Source organism: Ranitomeya variabilis, chromosome 1 (assembly GCF_051348905.1).
Source record: "Ranitomeya variabilis isolate aRanVar5 chromosome 1, aRanVar5.hap1, whole genome shotgun sequence".
Taxonomy (NCBI): domain Eukaryota; kingdom Metazoa; phylum Chordata; class Amphibia; order Anura; family Dendrobatidae; genus Ranitomeya; species Ranitomeya variabilis.
Genome location: NC_135232.1, coordinates 1,103,797,758 through 1,103,815,855, shown reverse-complemented (window position 1 = coordinate 1,103,815,855; position 18,098 = coordinate 1,103,797,758). Strand labels below are relative to the sequence as shown.

Sequence of the window (18,098 nt, the reverse complement as noted above, 5' to 3'; positions counted from 1 at the left end):
GGGGGTGACACTGACTGTCAGGGCACAGCGAGTTCACAGCTGGGCCTATCACCGGGACAAACCGCCTCGCTCTCAAATGTTTGATCTGTTGCACCTGGTCCAGAAATGGCTGCAGCCAGAGTCATGTACACCTGCACAGATGGTGGAACGAGTGATGATGGATCGGTCTGTGCATTCCCTCCCGAGGTCCATACAGACTTGGGTTGCCCAGGGTGATCCCCAGAATGCCGACGAACTGATCGGACTGGTCGAGAGATACCAAGGGATGGAAGGCTCCTTTGGGAGGCAGCCCGTGCCGTACTGGGGGTCCCAGAAAGCTGCTGAGTCCCAAAAAGGGGTGGCGCGTCCAAGGTCACAAAGGGTGGGGGAGGTGGTGCCCAAGGTCCCTACGGGTGATATTATTTGCTGGAGGTGCCACGGGCCAGGACATATAGCTGCCCGTTGTTCCCAGACCACTGAGCAGATGGACTGCAGCATGGGACGCCATTGTTCATACTATGCGTATCCAGCCTGCAGTGTGAACTCTCTGCCCAACGAGGGACCTCAAGCGTGTCCCGTAAGGGTGAACGGTCGAGCAGCAACGGCGCTGTTAGACTCAGGGAGCTTAGTGACCCTGGTGAGGGCCACTTTCCCTCTCCACCTGCTCCCGGGAAAGAAGGTCGGCGTGCGGTGCATACATGGTGATGCCAAGGACTACCCTTTGGCCAGGGTGGACATTAAAACGGCATGTGGCACTGAGTCCCACATAGTCGGCGTCGTGCAGGACTTGTTGCACCCTATAATTATTGGCCGGGATTTCTGTCTGTTTTGGGGTTTGTGGGGAAAAGGTTCTGAGCTCCCTAGCAAGAGTAGGGAACCAGTGAACCCTGGAAGGGTGTCACCACACCTAGAGACAGACAGGTTTCCTTTTTGTGTGCTGGTTGGGGATGAGGAGGAAGTGTCCCCTACATCTGACATTCTGGAGTTAGAGGTAACCGGTGAAAATTTTGGGACTGCCCAACATAGGGACCCCACTATGAGGGAAGCCTTTAATAATGTCACAGTTATTGACGGGGTGCTACAGGAGCCGGGGGCAGACACAAGATTTCCCCATTTTCTGATGAGGGGGGAGTTGTTGTACCGGGTCACGAAAATAAGGGAGGAGTTGGTAGAGCAGTTGTTAGTGCCGGGTCCATATAGACGGAAGGTGTTGGACATGGCCCATTCACACATCTTGGGTGGACACCTAGGGGTGGAAAAAACGCAGGAACGGGTTGTGCAGAGGTTCTATTGGCCTGGGTGTCACCAGGAAATAGTGAACTACTGCAGGTCCTGCCCTACATGTCAGCTAACTGCTCCCACTCCTCATTTCCGGAACCCCCTTGTGCCCCTGCCCATTATTGAGGTGCCGTTCGAGAGAATTGCCATGGACTTGGTCGGTCCTTTAGTTAAATCAGCCCGGGGCCATCAGTATATATTAGTCATCCTGGACTATGCCACACGCTATCCTGAGGCAATTCCTCTGAGAAATTCCTCCTCGAAGAGTATAGCCCGCAAGTTGGTCCATGTTTTTTCCCGGACAGGTCTGCCAAAGGAGATCCTGACTGACCAGGGGACACCTTTCATGAGCAAAGTGATGAGGGAGTTGTGCAAAGCCCTGAAAATCTCCCAGTTGAGGACCTCGGTGTACCATCCCCAGTCAGATGGCCTTGTTGAGAGATTTAACAAGACACTGAAGAGCATGCTGAGAAAAGCTATAGAGAAAGATGGTAGAGACTGGGATTGTCTCTTACCCTACCTGATGTTTTCCATTCGTGAAGTTCCACAGGCCTCCACAGGATTCTCACCGTTTGAGCTTCTATATGGCCGACATCCGCGAGGACTCCTGGATATAGCCAAGGAAACCTGGGAAGCCGAAGTCACGCCCCACAGAAGCGTCATTGAGCATGTGGCCCTGATGCAGCAGAGGATTGCAAAGGTGATGCCTATTGTGAAAGAACACCTACTCCAGGCACAAGAAGTTCAGGCCAGAGTCTACAACCGGTCTGCAAGAGTGAGGCAGTTCAATCCGGGAGACCGAGTTCTTGTGTTAGTTCCGACGGTGGAGAGCAAGTTCTTGGCCAAATGGCAAGGGCCATATGAGGTTGTCGAGAAACTTGGTGAAGTAAATTATAAGATTCACCAACCAGGAAGACGGAAACCATTCCAAGTATACCATGTCAACCTTATCAAGCCGTGGCAAGATAGAGAGCCGACAGTATCTCCATCGTTGTTAAGCAACCCAGAAGGTGAGGTTGGAGCGGTTACTATAGCGGAGACGCTATCGAAGTCCCAGAAACAGCAGTGCCGGGAGTTACTCCAGAAAAACAGGGACCTGTTTTCAGAGTTGCCAGGACACACGAAGGTCATAGAGCACAAGGTCCTAACAGAGCCACATGTGCGGGTGAACGTGAAGCCCTATCGTATTCCTGAGGCTCGTCGAGAAGTTATCTCCAAGGAAGTGGAGCGTATGTTGAAGCTTGCAGTCATCGAGGAATCCAAGAGCGGTTGGTCGAGCCCAATTGTCCTGGTCCCAAAACCTGATGGAGAATGGAGGTTTTGCAACGACTATCGGAAGTTGAATGAGGTCTCCAAGTTTGACGCTTATCCCATGCCCCGCGTTGATGAGCTCATCGAAAGACTTGGGCACGCCAGATATATATCCACCTTGGACTTGACAAAGGGGTATTGGCAGATCCCCATGGCACAGGAAGCCAAGGAGAAGATGGCCTTTTCGACACCTGATGGATGCTTCCAGTATGTCCGGATGCCGTTTGGCCTACAGGGAGCTCCGGCGACCTTCCAGAGGGCTATGGATAGAGTCCTTGCACCCCATAAGGCCTACGCTGCTGCGTACCTAGATGATATCGTCATCTTTAGCCCGGACTGGGAGAGTCATCTGGAGAAAGTCCAAGCGGTGTTTGATGCTCTAAGAGAGGCGGGGTTTACAATAAACCCGAAGAAGTGTGCCTTGGGTAAGGAAGAAGCTAAATACCTAGGCTATATAGTGGGTCGTGGAGAAATAAAACCCCAAATCAGGAAAGTGGAGGCAATCCAAACATGGCCGAAACCACTCTCCAAGAAGCAAGTTAAAGCCTTTCTGGGAATCGTGGGATATTACAGGACGTTCATCCCGAACTTCGCCACAGTGGCTGCGCCTCTGACTGATCTGCTAAAGGGAACAAAATCGGTGATGGTTAAATGGTCCGAAGTGACAGAGTCAGCCTTCCAAGAGTTGAAAGGGGCTCTATGTAAGCAGCCCGTTCTGATGGCTCCAGACTTTAATAAAGAATTTATTCTTCAGACAGATGCCTCAGATGTTGGGGTAGGAGCAGTTCTTTCCCAAGAGCTACATGGGGAGGAGCATCCTGTGCTCTATCTGAGTAGAAAGCTGTCCTCATCTGAGAAGAACTACTCAGTCGTGGAAAAAGAGTGTTTGGCCATAAAGTGGGCGGTGGACACGTTACGGTACTATCTGCTGGGTCATAAATTCAGACTGATATCTGACCATGCCCCACTAAAATGGATGAGGGAAACAAAGGGTAGAAATGCTAGGGTCACCCGTTGGTTCTTAGCCCTGCAGGACTTCAGTTTCCATGTGGAACATAGGGCCGGAAAGCTGCACGGTAATGCGGATGCCCTATCAAGAATCCCTTGTTTAGTGGGGAAAAGTGCCAAGCCCCACGGCTTTAGGCAGAGGGGGGAGGTATGTAGCATGGCTAAAGGGTGTGTAGTCGACGGGAGGTATGTGCCACATAAGTGCCTTGTTGCTGTAATGTAGCCCGGAGTATTTCTTTGTTGTACATAACCATGTATATATGTGTACAATCCAATATAATGAAGAAAGAAAAAAGCAAAGTGGCACAACTCGTCTTCAGAGAGTGTGTATGTATCATAGGCAGTAAAGCCAATCCACAGACGTCTACAACGGCGGTGCTAGCGTGTAAGAAAAAATAGTCTATTTTGAATGAAATACGAAGAGGATGAACGCAGCACTCACCGGCACCGTGGTCAGAAGGTTCACTTTATTGCGGCACACATAAAAACATCTTCACGGCACAGGGGAGTCTTGACAAAGAAGGAGGCGTGCAGGATGGGACAACAGCCGTTTCGCGCTGAACAATAGCGCTTCTACGGGTCCATGTCCGAGCGGGAGTTCCGCCAGGAGAAAAGGGTAAGTAACCACTCCCCCCTGCGTCAACCCCCAATCGGACCATGAACAAGGTGCAAAGTGCATGAAACAATATATAAAACATTAAAAACAATAGAAGACAAACTGACTTTTTCTGAACTAGATAGATATCGATCTTTCACCAACACTAACTATCATAACTTCTTATTTCCTAAAATGACGTCACAAATCGAAACCTTTAGTGACACTGATATTACAATAATGTAGTTATTTCAGAACTGTATATCATATTACTGGTTAGCTAACACCTGGATACAATCTCTATCCCTTAGGTGGAAGATGTACTTTTCACATAAATAGCGGGTTATAATTATATTGCCTTTTCAGCTACTAGATAGATTACATCTAAGTATAAAGAAATACACATATTTACACAAACATTATGTCACAGAACATAAGAACTGATAAGAGGATACAGTCGTACAGTTCAAATTTTTCAAATTTTTCTACCATGTCTTGGGTGTCTTAGAGGAAGATAGACATGTCCACTCTATCGTTAAACCCAGCAGGGCCAGTGGCGCGTGTCCGTATAATCCACTTGGCTTCTTGTTGTAATAGAATTTTGCCTAAGTCCCCTCCCTGTATTGATGGAGTGACTCTCTCAATACCTGCATAGGTAAGGACAGTCGGGTCTCCCCCATGGCATTCTCTGACATGGCTAATAAGCCTAGGTACCCCTTTCCCTGATGAGATAGATTTGAAGTGCTCTCTAAAACGTATATACAATTTGTGTATTGTCTTCCCTATGTAAAATCGTTTAAACGGGCAAAACAGAACATAAACAACATATTCCGTTTTGCACGAGATGAATTGTCGTACATTATGCTTAATAGGGCCAATATGTAGAACTTGACCCAACGTATGGTATTGACAAAGTAGGCAGTGCCCACATCGATAATTTCCTTTAGGGATGGTTTGATCTAGCCAAGTATTTTTTCTGTCTTTTACAACTCGGTTCCGTATCAGTACATCCCTCACTCTGGTACTCCTTCTGTTAGAAACAACGACAATTCATCTCGTGCAAAACGGAATATGTTGTTTATGTTCTGTTTTGCCCGTGTAAACGATTTTACATAGGGAAGACAATACACAAATTGTATATACTTTTAGAGAGCACTTCAAATCTATCTCATCAGGGAAAGGGGTACCTAGGCTTATTAGCCATGTCAGAGAATGCCATGGGGGAGACCCGACTGTCCTTACCTATGCAGGTATTGAGAGAGTCACTCCATCGATACAGGGAGGGGACTTAGGCAAAATTCTATTACAACAAGAAGCCAAGTGGATTATACGGACACGCGCCACTGGCCCTGCTGGGTTTAACGATAGAGTGGACATGTCTATCTTCCTCTAAGACACCCAAGACATGGTAGAAAAATTTGAAAAATTTGAACTGTACGACTGTATCCTCTTATCAGTTCTTATGTTCTGTGACATAATGTTTGTGTAAATATGTGTATTTCTTTATACTTAGATGTAATCTATCTAGTAGCTGAAAAGGCAATATAATTATAACCCGCTATTTATGTGAAAAGTACATCTTCCACCTAAGGGATAGAGATTGTATCCAGGTGTTAGCTAACCAGTAATATGATATACAGTTCTGAAATAACTACATTATTGTAATATCAGTGTCACTAAAGGTTTCGATTTGTGATGTCATTTTAGGAAATAAGAAGTTATGATAGTTAGTGTTGGTGAAAGATCGATATCTATCTAGTTCAGAAAAAGTCAGTTTGTCTTCTATTGTTTTTAATGTTTTATATATTGTTTCATGCACTTTGCACCTTGTTCTTGGTCCGATTGGGGGTTGACGCAGGGGGGAGTGGTTACTTACCCTTTTCTCCCGGCGGAACTCCCGCTCAGACATGGACCCGTAGAAGCGCTATTGTTCAGCGCGAAACGGCTGTTGTCCCGTCCTGCACGCCTCCTTCTTTGTCAAGACTGTTGTGAATTTACCTTTTGGCTCCCTCTAGTGGCTACTAGTGATTTGACTCTGGGTATGTCATTCATCCCTTGTATGCTCACCTGGGTCGTTAGGTCAGGGGTGTTGCTATATAAGCTCCCTGGACCTTCAGTTCAATGCCTGGCAACGTTGATATCAGAGCTAATCTGTAGTGCTCTTGTCTTCTGATCCTGGTTCCTGTTTGATTAAGCTAAGTCTGCTTTCTTGCTGTTTGCTATTTGTTTTTGTTTGCATTTTTGTCCAGCTTGTATATAATCTGTATCCTGACCTTGCTGGAAGCTCTAGGGTGGCTGGTGTTCTCCCCCCGGGCCGTTAGACGGTTCGGGGGTTCTTGAATCTCCAGTGTGGATTTTTGATAGGGTTTTTGTTGACCATATAAGTTATCTTTCTACATTCTGCTATTAGTAAGTGGGCCTCTCTTTGCTAAACCTAGTTCATCTCTGTGTTTGTCATTTCCTCTTACCTCACCGTTATTATTTGTGGGGGGCTTCTATCCTACTTTTGGGGTCTTTTCTCTGGAGGCAAGAGAGGTCTTTGTTTTCCTCTTCTAGGGGTAGTTAGCTCTCCGGCTGGCGCGAGACATCTAGCGACCAACGTAGGCATGTTCCCCGGCTACTTCTAGTGTTGGCGTTAGGAGTAGATATATGGTCAACCCAGTTACCACTGCCCTATGAGCTGGATTTTTGTACTTCGCAGACTTGCTGATATCTGTGAGACCCTCGCCATTGGGGTCATAACAGTTTGCCAGGCCAGTATTAAATGTTAAATGCATTGCAGAAGCGGGATTATAAGAAAGAAAGTTCTGAGTTTTTTTTTTTTTTTTCTCTCTCTCATTTTTTTTTTTTCTTTTCCCCTTTACCTCTGAGTGGCTTGTGATTGCTGCAGACATGAATGTCCAGACCTTGATTACAAGTGTGGACCAGCTTGCTGCTCGTATGCAGGGCATACAAGATTATGTTACCAGAAATCCTATGTCAGAACCTAAGATACCGATTCCTGAACTGTTTTCCGGAGATCGATTTAAGTTTAGAAATTTCAGGAATAATTGTAAATTGTTTTTGTCCCTGAGACCCTGTTCCTCTGGAGACTCCGCTCAGCAAGTGAAAATTGTTATTTCTTTTTTACGGGGCGACCCCCAGGATTGGGCTTTCTCGCTGGCGCCAGGAGATCCGGCATTGGCTGATATTGATGCGTTTTTTCTGGCGCTCGGTTTGCTTTATGAGGAACCCAATCTTGAGATTCAGGCAGAAAAAGCCTTGCTGGCTATGTCTCAGGGTCAGGACGAGGCTGAAGTGTATTGCCAAAAATTTCGGAAATGGTCCGTGCTGACCCAGTGGAACGAGTGTGCATTGGCTGCAAATTTTAGAAATGGCCTTTCTGAAGCCATTAAGAATGTGATGGTGGGTTTTCCCATTCCCACAGGTCTGAATGATTCCATGGCCCTGGCAATTCAAATTGACCGGCGGTTGCGGGAGCGCAAAACCGCAAATTCCCTCATGGTGTTATCTGAACAGGCACCTGATTTAATGCAATGTGATAGAATCCTGACTAGAAATGAGCGGAAAATTCATAGACGCCGGAATGGCTTGTGCTACTACTGTGGTGATTCTACACATGTTATCTCAGCATGCTCTAAGCGTCTTACTAAGGTTGTTAGTCCTGTCGCCATTGGTAATTTGCAACCTAAGTTTATTCTATCTGTAACTTTGATTTGCTCACTGTCATCATATCCTGTCATGGCGTTTGTAGATTCAGGTGCTGCCCTGAGTCTTATGGATCTGTCATTTGCCAAGCGCTGCGGTTTTGTTCTTGAGCCATTAGAAAATCCTATCCCTCTTAGGGGTATTGATGCTACGCCATTGGCAGAAAATAAACCGCAGTTTTGGACACAGGTTACCATGTGCATGACTCCTGAACATCGGGAGGTGATACGTTTTCTTGTTCTGCATAAGATGCATGATTTGGTTGTTTTGGGTTTGCCATGGTTACAGACCCATAATCCAGTCTTGGACTGGAAGGCAATGTCAGTGTCAAGTTGGGGCTGTCATGGAATTCATGGAGATTCCCTGCCCGTGTCTATTGCTACTTCTACGCCTTCGGAAGTTCCGGCGTATTTGTCTGATTATCAGGATGTCTTCAGCGAGTCTAGGTCAAGTGCATTGCCTCCTCATCGGGAATGTGACTGTGCAATAGATTTGATTCCAGGCAGTAAGTTTCCTAAGGGAAGACTGTTTAATCTGTCGGTACCTGAACATACCGCAATACGTTCATATATCAAGGAGTCTCTGGAGAAGGGGCATATCCGTCCTTCTTCTTCCCCTCTTGGTGCGGGATTCTTTTTTGTGGCCAAAAAGGACGGATCTTTGAGGCCTTGTATTGACTATCGGCTTTTAAATAAGATCACTGTCAAATTTCAGTATCCTTTGCCGCTGTTGTCAGACTTGTTTGCCCGGATTAAAGGTGCCAAGTGGTTCACCAAGATAGACCTTCGTGGTGCGTACAACCTTGTGCGCATTAAGCAAGGAGATGAATGGAAAACCGCATTCAATACGCCCGAAGGTCATTTTGAGTACTTGGTGATGCCATTTGGGCTCTCCAATGCACCTTCAGTTTTTCAGTCCTTTATGCATGACATTTTCCGGAAGTATCTGGATAAATTTTTGATCGTTTATCTGGATGATATTCTGGTTTTTTCTGATGATTGGGACTCGCATGTGGAGCAGGTCAGGATGGTTTTCAAGATTTTGCGTGAAAATTCTTTGTTTGTTAAAGGCTCAAAGTGTCTCTTTGGTGTACAGAAGGTTCCCTTTTTAGGGTTCATTTTTTCCCCTTCTGCTGTGGAGATGGACCCAGTCAAGGTCCGAGCTATTCATGATTGGACTCAACCCTCGTCAGTTAAGAGTCTTCAGAAGTTCTTGGGTTTTGCTAACTTCTACCGTCGTTTTATCGCTAATTTTTCTAGCGTTGTTAAACCGTTGACGGATATGACCAAGAAAGGCTCTGATGTGGCTAACTGGGCTCCTGCTGCCGTGGAGGCTTTCCAGGAGTTGAAACGCTGGTTTACTTCGGCGCCTGTTTTGTGCCAGCCTGACATCTCACTTCCCTTTCAAGTTGAGGTGGATGCTTCGGAGATTGGGGCAGGGGCCGTTTTGTCGCAGAGAGGCCCTGGTTGCTCTACTATGAGACCTTGTGCCTTTTTCTCTAGGAAGTTTTCGCCGGCAGAGCGAAATTATGATGTGGGCAATCGGGAGTTGTTGGCCATGAAGTGGGCATTTGAGGAGTGGCGTCATTGGCTCGAGGGTGCTAAGCATCGTGTGGTGGTCTTGACTGATCACAAAAATCTGATGTACCTCGAGTCTGCTAAACGCCTGAATCCTAGACAGGCCCGCTGGTCATTGTTTTTCTCCCGTTTTGACTTTGTGGTCTCGTATTTACCAGGTTCTAAGAATGTGAAGGCAGATGCTCTGTCTAGGAGCTTTGTGCCTGATGCTCCTGGAGTCGCTGAACCTGTGGGTATTCTTAAGGAAGGAGTTATCTTGTCAGCTATTTCTCCAGATCTGCGACGTGTGTTGCAGAGATTTCAGGCTGGTAGGCCTGACTCTTGTCCACCTGACAGATTGTTTGTGCCTGCTAAATGGACCAGCAGAGTCATTTCCGAGGTTCATTCCTCGGTGTTGGCAGGGCACCCGGGAATTTTTGGCACCAGGGATCTGGTGGCCAGGTCCTTTTGGTGGCCTTCCTTGTCAAGGGATGTGCGGTCATTTGTGCAGTCCTGTGGTACTTGTGCTCGAGCTAAGCCTTGCTGTTCTCGTGCCAGCGGGTTGCTCTTGCCCTTGCCTGTCCCGAAGAGACCTTGGACACACATCTCTATGGATTTCATTTCGGATCTTCCGGTGTCTCAGGGCATGTCTGTCATCTGGGTGATATGTGATCGTTTCTCCAAGATGGTCCATCTGGTTCCTTTGCCTAAGCTGCCTTCCTCTTCTGATCTGGTGCCTGTGTTCTTCCAGAACGTGGTTCGTTTGCACGGCATTCCTGAGAATATTGTGTCGGACAGAGGATCCCAGTTTGTTTCCAGGTTCTGGCGATCCTTTTGTAGTAGGATGGGCATTGATTTGTCGTTTTCGTCCGCTTTTCATCCACAGACTAACGGACAGACGGAACGAACTAATCAGACTCTGGAGGCGTATTTGAGGTGTTTTGTCTCTTCTGATCAGGATGATTGGGTGACCTTCTTGCCGTTGGCTGAATTTGCCCTTAATAATCGGGCTAGTTCTGCCACCTTGGTTTCGCCATTTTTCTGCAACTCTGGTTTCCATCCTCGTTTTTCCTCGGGGCATGTGGAGCCTTCTGACTGTCCTGGGGTGGATTCTGTGGTGGATAGGTTGCAGCTGATCTGGAATCATGTGGTGGACAACTTGAAGTTGTCACAGGAGAAGGCTCAGCGTTTTGCCAACCGCCGCCGCGGTGTGGGTCCCCGACTTCGCGTTGGGGATTTGGTATGGCTGTCTTCTCGATTTGTTCCTATGAAGGTCTCCTCTCCCAAATTTAAGCCTCGCTTCATTGGTCCTTACAAGATATTGGAAATCATTAATCCTGTATCCTTTCGCCTGGATCTTCCGGTGTCGTTTGCCATTCACAACGTATTTCATAGGTCCTTGTTGCGGCGGTACGTTGTGCCTGTGGTTCCTTCTGCTGAGCCTCCTGCTCCGGTGTTGGTTGAGGGCGAGTTGGAGTACGTGGTGGAGAAGATCTTAGATTCTCGTCTCTCCAGGCGGAGGCTTCAGTACCTGGTCAAGTGGAAGGGCTATGGTCAGGAGGATAATTCCTGGGTGGTCGCCTCTGATGTGCATGCGGCCGATTTAGTTCGTGCCTTTCACGCCGCTCATCCTGATCGCCCTGGTGGTCTTGGTGAGGGTTCGGTGACCCCTCACTAAGGGGGGGGGGTACTGTTGTGAATTTACCTTTTGGCTCCCTCTAGTGGCTACTAGTGATTTGACTCTGGGTATGTCATTCATCCCTTGTATGCTCACCTGGGTCGTTAGGTCAGGGGTGTTGCTATATAAGCTCCCTGGACCTTCAGTTCAATACCTGGCAATGTTGATATCAGAGCTAATCTGTAGTGCTCTTGTCTTCTGATCCTGGTTCCTGTTTGATTAAGCTAAGTCTGCTTTCTTGCTTTTTGCTATTTGTTTTTGTTTGCATTTTTGTCCAGCTTGTATATAATCTGTATCCTGACCTTGCTGGAAGCTCTAGGGTGGCTGGTGTTCTCCCCCCGGGCCGTTAGACGGTTCGGGGGTTCTTGAATCTCCAGTGTGGATTTTTGATAGGGTTTTTGTTGACCATATAAGTTATCTTTCTACATTCTGCTATTAGTAAGTGGGCCTCTCTTTGCTAAACCTAGTTCATCTCTGTGTTTGTCATTTCCTCTTACCTCACCGTTATTATTTGTGGGGGGCTTCTATCCTACTTTTGGGGTCTTTTCTCTGGAGGCAAGAGAGGTCTTTGTTTTCCTCTTCTAGGGGTAGTTAGCTCTCCGGCTGGCGCGAGACATCTAGCGACCAACGTAGGCATGTTCCCCGGCTACTTCTAGTGTTGGCGTTAGGAGTAGATATATGGTCAACCCAGTTACCACTGCCCTATGAGCTGGATTTTTGTACTTCGCAGACTTGCTGATATCTCTGAGACCCTCGCCATTGGGGTCATAACACAAGACTCCCCTGTGCCGTGAAGATGTTTTTATGTGTGCCGCAATAAAGTGAACCTTCTGACCACGGTGCCGGTGAGTGCTGCGTTCATCCTCTTCGTATTTCATGTATATATGTGTGTTCAGGACCTGTGGTGATGTCAGACCACATGGCTAATCATGTGATGGGTTACTGGGTGTGGTTAGCTTTATATAAGACAGGCTAATGCTTAACACAGGGGGATACGTGTGGAGGTGAAACCCTCCTGAGTGTGTTAAGGCTATAGGACTGAGCCTGAAGGACTGGACACGTTGCTTTTCTTTCCTGAACTAAAGGCTATTTCGTTTGCTGTTATTTTTGCATTGTGGTTTATGAGGTAATAAACCTTTGAACTTTTGTTGGAACCTGCCTCCTACGTGTCAGCCGTCGCACCTGAGTGAGTGAAATCCCTACAATATATATATATATATATATATATATATATATATATATATATATATATATATATATATATATATATATATATATATATATATATATATATATATATATACACATATATATATATATATATATACACACATATATATATATATATATATATATATATATTTATTATTTTGTGATTTTTTTAATATTATTTTCTACATTTTTTTTTTTTTTACTTTCTCACTTTAATTCAATTTCATGTACCTGATCGCTGTTATAGACCATTGCAATGCACCAGCATTGCAATGATTTAGAACTATCAGTTTTGCACTGACATAAGTCCCTTAGACCATGCGTGGTCAAAGAGGCTTACCATAGCCTGGTGACCTGAATGTCTGGTCACCATGGCAACAATTGGCGTCACCGGGCCACCGATCGGAAGGCAGAGGTAGCCCCCTCCCTCTTACTGCCATCTAAATGCTGCAATCGATATTGTGTCAGACTAATTACATTGGTTGTACAACCTGCAAACTCAAGAAAAGGATTGCAGCACATACAGTATATCTACCATAAATGGAAATATTGGCTTCTGTTCTGGAGGGACTAAACATTTTGTGCACTCCTACAAAGGGGACCATACACACTTTGTGTTTTTTTGGTTTGGAAAAAGTGGGGTTCCCCAGATGGGGCGGCAATTGGCAGAAATGTTTAACAATGAGGAAAAAAGACTCCTTGTACATATGGCTGTCATGAGTGTGTCACATCCTTGGAGATCTGGGGATAGAACATCACTACATATTAATCTTCTATTTAGCCCGTGTGTTTCTGTCCCATATTAAGTGGAGTTGGTTTCCTTTGGTGCTGAACAGGTTAACGATCCTTTCTATGTTGGTCAGAAACTTGCAGCTCCATTTTCAGCTGCTTCTGATCTGGTCATTACTTCTCCCTATAAAACCTGGCCAGACCTTCTCTGTCTTGCCAGTGAAAACTTTGCTTCCTAGCTCCATGGAGATGCTGTGCTGAACAGGAATTTCTTGTTTCTACCGGAGATTGTTGCATGCTGTTTTTGGGTGTATGCTATCCTCTTTGTCCTATTCCTATTTGGTGGATACATTCCTATCCTTCCCTATATACCTCTTTACCTTTGTAGAATGTTTGTATATTTGTTGCTTTCTGTTATCCCTGTTTTGTTTTTGTGTCTTGTTTACCTTATATTTCTGTCCCAGGTCTTAGGGTACTGTCACACAGTACCATTTTGATCGCTACGACGGTACGATTCGTGACGTTCTAGCGATATCATTACGATATCGCAGTGTCTGACACGCAGCAGCGATCAGGGATCCTGCTGAGAATCGTACGTCGTAGCAGATCGTATGGAACTTTCTTTCGTCGCTTGATCACCCGCTGACATCGCTGGATCGTTGTGTGTGACAGCGATCCAGCGATGTGTTCGCTTGTAACCAGGGTAAACATCGGGTAACTAAGCGCAGGGCCGCGCTTAGTAACCCGATGTTTACCGTGGTTACCAGCGTAAAAGTAAAAAAAAAACAAACAGTACATACTCACATTCCGGTGTCTGTCCCCGGCGTCTCAGCTTCTCTGCACTGTGTGAGCGCCTGCCGGCCAGAAAGCGAGCACAGCGGTGACGTCTGACGTCACCGCTGTGCTTTCCGGCTATGGCGCTTACACAGTGGAGAGAAGCAGAACGCCGGGGACAGACACCGGAATGTAAGTATGTACTGTTTGGTTTTTTTTTACTTTTACGCTGGTAACCACGGTAAACATCGGGTTACTAAGCGCGGCCCTGCGCTTAGTTACCCGATGTTTACCCTGGTTACCGGGGACTTCGGCATCGCTCCAGCGCCGTGATTGCAACGTGTGACCGCAGTCTACGACGCTGGAGCGATAATCATACGATCGCTGCGACGTCACGGATCGTGCCGTCGTAGCGATTAAAATGGTACTGTGTGACGGTACCCTTATGTGGATGGACAGATCAGGGGTTAGGAGGAGCACAGTAAGGTCACAGACTTGGGTCTGTCTACCTTCAAAAGTACCCCCAAGACAGGGTTAGTTTGGGTCCCAGTTCCACGGACAGTTTGAGGCCCTCCTTCCTTACCAAAGACCGTCACAGCGCACAATAGCCTACGGCGCATTTAGCATTGTAAATCTTCCTCAATATTTTATCTCTACAGGAATGTTTACAGAAAGTTTTCTCATGTGGATGTTTTTTTGTTTGAAAAATTCATTTAAAAAATCCCCATTTGAACATACCCTGAAACTTCAAAAGAGATGACATTTTCGGCATATCAAGAGATTCAATTCTGAGCAGAGAGAACACTGCAGTACTAAACGTACTCCATGTAATGTCCCCAGCCGGGAGCAAGTCGATTATCTCCAGGGACCAATTTTGGATGTTCTTTTCAGGCTGCGATGACTGTAAAAATTCTATATCTAAAGAGAACCTGTCAGCCTTGCCGATATACCTGATTTAGTCAATTCTAATATTCCCGTGAAATAACAATTCTGGAAGCAATTTTTCGGATAATTCGACATTAAGCCGTTTCTCTGAATATTTACAAATAAATTGGGGGTTAGCGTTCTTCTTGTCAAAGGGGTGTATCCCTGCTAGCACTATCCTCACTGATTGAACAGTGTGTGTGCAAGGACACGCCTCTATCCGGTAACACTCAGCTGTTAATTTATTCATAAAATTCCAGGACGAATAATAGAAGAAACGACATAACGCAGAAATCTAAGAAAAGATTCTCTAGAATTGTTATTTCATGAAGAATACAAGTATTTACTGATATCATCAGAGAAATGACCAGACCTCTATAATGTGGAGTGTTATTAAATGGGATCGTGTCCATCGATTAAATGATTATTAATAGTATGATATAAGAGGTATTATTCATGTGGCCTTTAAATGGAATCTGTCAGTGTGATCATCCCACCCTCTCAATCCGCATATACAGTATGGCCATTCAGGTCTTTGAAACATAAATCAATTGGCACCTTTATATCTTCTATCTGTTGCTGCATTCCCAATAATTTTGTGTCTTCATTCACCTGCAATAGAAAGCATTAAGTTCTCTGGCTGTGACAAACCACTTCCCAAGCTTCTGCCTCCTGAAGTTGTTTTCCTGTCACAGCACCAACCTCTTTAGCTTAATTGATAGCTCACTGCCTGTGTAACGTCCAGGAAATCATACAGTGAGCAATTAATCAAGCTAAAGGGGCTGGTGCTGGGCGAGGAAACAGTTGGGGAGGTAGTGGCTCAGGAAGTGCTCTCTCACACCCAGAACATTTAATGCCTAAAACACTAATTTCACTGGAATGCAGCGACAGACAGAAGATATAAAAGTGCTGATAGATTTACATTTCAAAAATGTACATGCACATATATGTGCTGAGAGGGATTGATTTTACGGACATATTCCCTTTAGTCAGATAGCGCTTTCATATCTCCTGCAGGAACGAAGGATTTGACATACCAATTCCATTTTCCCCAGTATGAGCTGCCAGGGAAGTGTTGGGACACCTCTTTATACATGACATAGTTATGCAGCAATGTATGGGCACCCTAAGACTGGTCATATACGTGTGATAGCTGTTGGCTGGGCACAAATTTGGCAACTATTTCCCCAGACCGCAACATATATGACTATGGGACAGGCAGACAATTATTATTGTCTGACACAACAGAGCATTGGGCATGTTGATATTATATCTGCCCAATCCTTATTTCTTATGACAACAGCAGTAGTAGCCACCTCCTAAAAGCATCAGATTACTGTACGGATTCACCTCCAGTGTAAATACTGAAGCAAGAAAACACAAAATAATATGTCCCGGTTATCGCTATAATAAGTGATCGAACATATCGCACACTACAGTTATATAGAAGCCTTCAGAAATTACCTTCTGAGCAATGTGACGGCTTCGCTTGTTGCTCGATTTCTGGTACATTTTTCGTGTTTCTTGTTTCAAAGAGTTTTCTAACTTCTGCTTCACTTTAAGAACCTCTGCCTGGGCTTTCTCCAATAGCATCTGTACCTGAGCGTCACTTATGTGCCCGGACCTGGAAAACACATCCTACATATTAAATTACAGCATAACCAATAAAATAGGGGAGAATTGTTAAATTGGTTTGAGTCCTACTACTGGGACCCCAAAGTACGTGCCAGAGCAGAGGACATCTGTCTTGTGTTCCCCCGCTGGTCACATTAGGCTGTGCTCGCAGCAGCTCATTCACCAGTGGTTTTCAGCCTGGACGATCTCATCTTGGCACCGTCTGGGTTGAAAACTGTTCATCACCAACATGGATTACAGCGAGGGACAGAACGACGGACAGGTGAGGGATATGGTTGTTTTTGTTTTATTACAGGAGACATTGGCTTCAAAGGAATAGGCGTTAGATGAATATAACTGTGTTTGTTATTTATAAATAATATTTCTAATAAAGGATTTTATACTTGCGGTGTGTTTATTTACCATACAGCTATAGGATTAGTAATGGAGCGGTATCTTATAGTAGCCTCTCCATTACCAACCCGTGGGCTTGATGTCACCGGGCAATACAAAGGTGACATCAACCCCACAAATATGAACTCCATTTGCCACCGCTACATGGCAAGTGAGAAGAGGCGGGTAAAGGGCCAGAATTGGTGCATCTAATAGATGTGCCTTTTCTGGGCGGCTGCGGGCTGCTATTTTTAGACTGGAGGAGCCAATATTCATGGTCCCTTACCAGCCTGAGAATAGCTGTCTGCTTTAGCTTGGCTAGTTGTAAAAAATGGGGGGACACAATGCCGTTTTTGTAAAATTAATTACTTCAATAATTAAAAAACACGGTGTGGGGACCACTCTATTCTTGATTACCAGCCTTGCTAACACTGACAGCTGAGAGTTGCAACCCCCAACTGTCAATTTTGCCTGGCTGGTTATCAAAAATACATAGGAACCCATGCCATTTTTTTTTAATTTACTCAGAGCACAGGCCCCACATCTGATGAATACTCCCATCAGAAGCCTGCTCCCGCTGTTATTAGTGGCAGCAAGTGTAGGCTGAAGGGAGCAGTGGTCCCATCATCCAACCTAAGTGACCAGAGATAAACTTTCTATCTCCAATCACAGCTGGGGGCTCATGCTGTCATTTGACAGCGTGTGAACTGCAGCTGTCTGACTGGAGGTAAAGTGAATGGGGTCCGGGTTCTGGTTCAGGTCTGACTACTGTTCTGGTACACGAACCTGAACTTTTTTTTTTAACTGTTCAGCCAAACCCGAACATCCAGGGGTCTGCCCATCTCTATACATTACTTATCAACTGAAGCCCAACCAACAAAGCACCATTTCTCCCTTAACCTCTTTCTGACCTCGGACGGGATAGTACGTCTGAGGTCAGATACCGCGCTTTGATGCAGGGCTCCGGCGGTGAGCCCGCAACAAAGCCGGGACATGTCATCTGTTTTGAACAGCTGACATGTGCCCGTAATAGCGGCGGGTGAAATTGCGATTCACCCCCCGCTATTAACTAGTTAAATTCCGCTGTCAAACGCTGACAGCGGCACTTAACTGGCGCTTCCGGTCGGGCGCATCGCCAACCCCTGTCACATGATTGGAGGTCGGTGATGCGTCAGAATAGTAACCATAGAGGTCCTTGAGACCTCTATGGTTACTGATCCCGGCTAGCTGTGAGCACCACCCTGTGGTCGGCGCTCATAGCACACCTGCAATTCTGCTGCATAGCAGCGATCTAATGATCGCTGCTATGTAGCAGAGCCGATCACGTTGTGCCAGCTTC

General features: G+C 45.9%; 1 protein-coding gene across 1 annotated transcript in view; it reads right to left on the bottom strand.

Annotated features, from left to right (window-relative positions):
• EVC2 (EvC ciliary complex subunit 2) overlaps positions 1-18,098 on the bottom strand; it is a 179,627-nt gene that overhangs the window by 58,717 nt on the left and 102,812 nt on the right. Inside the window, exon 13 of the mRNA XM_077280123.1 lies at positions 16,217-16,376. Within this exon, the coding sequence (XP_077136238.1) occupies positions 16,217-16,376 (160 nt within the window). The remainder of the gene's footprint in view (positions 1-16,216; positions 16,377-18,098) is intronic.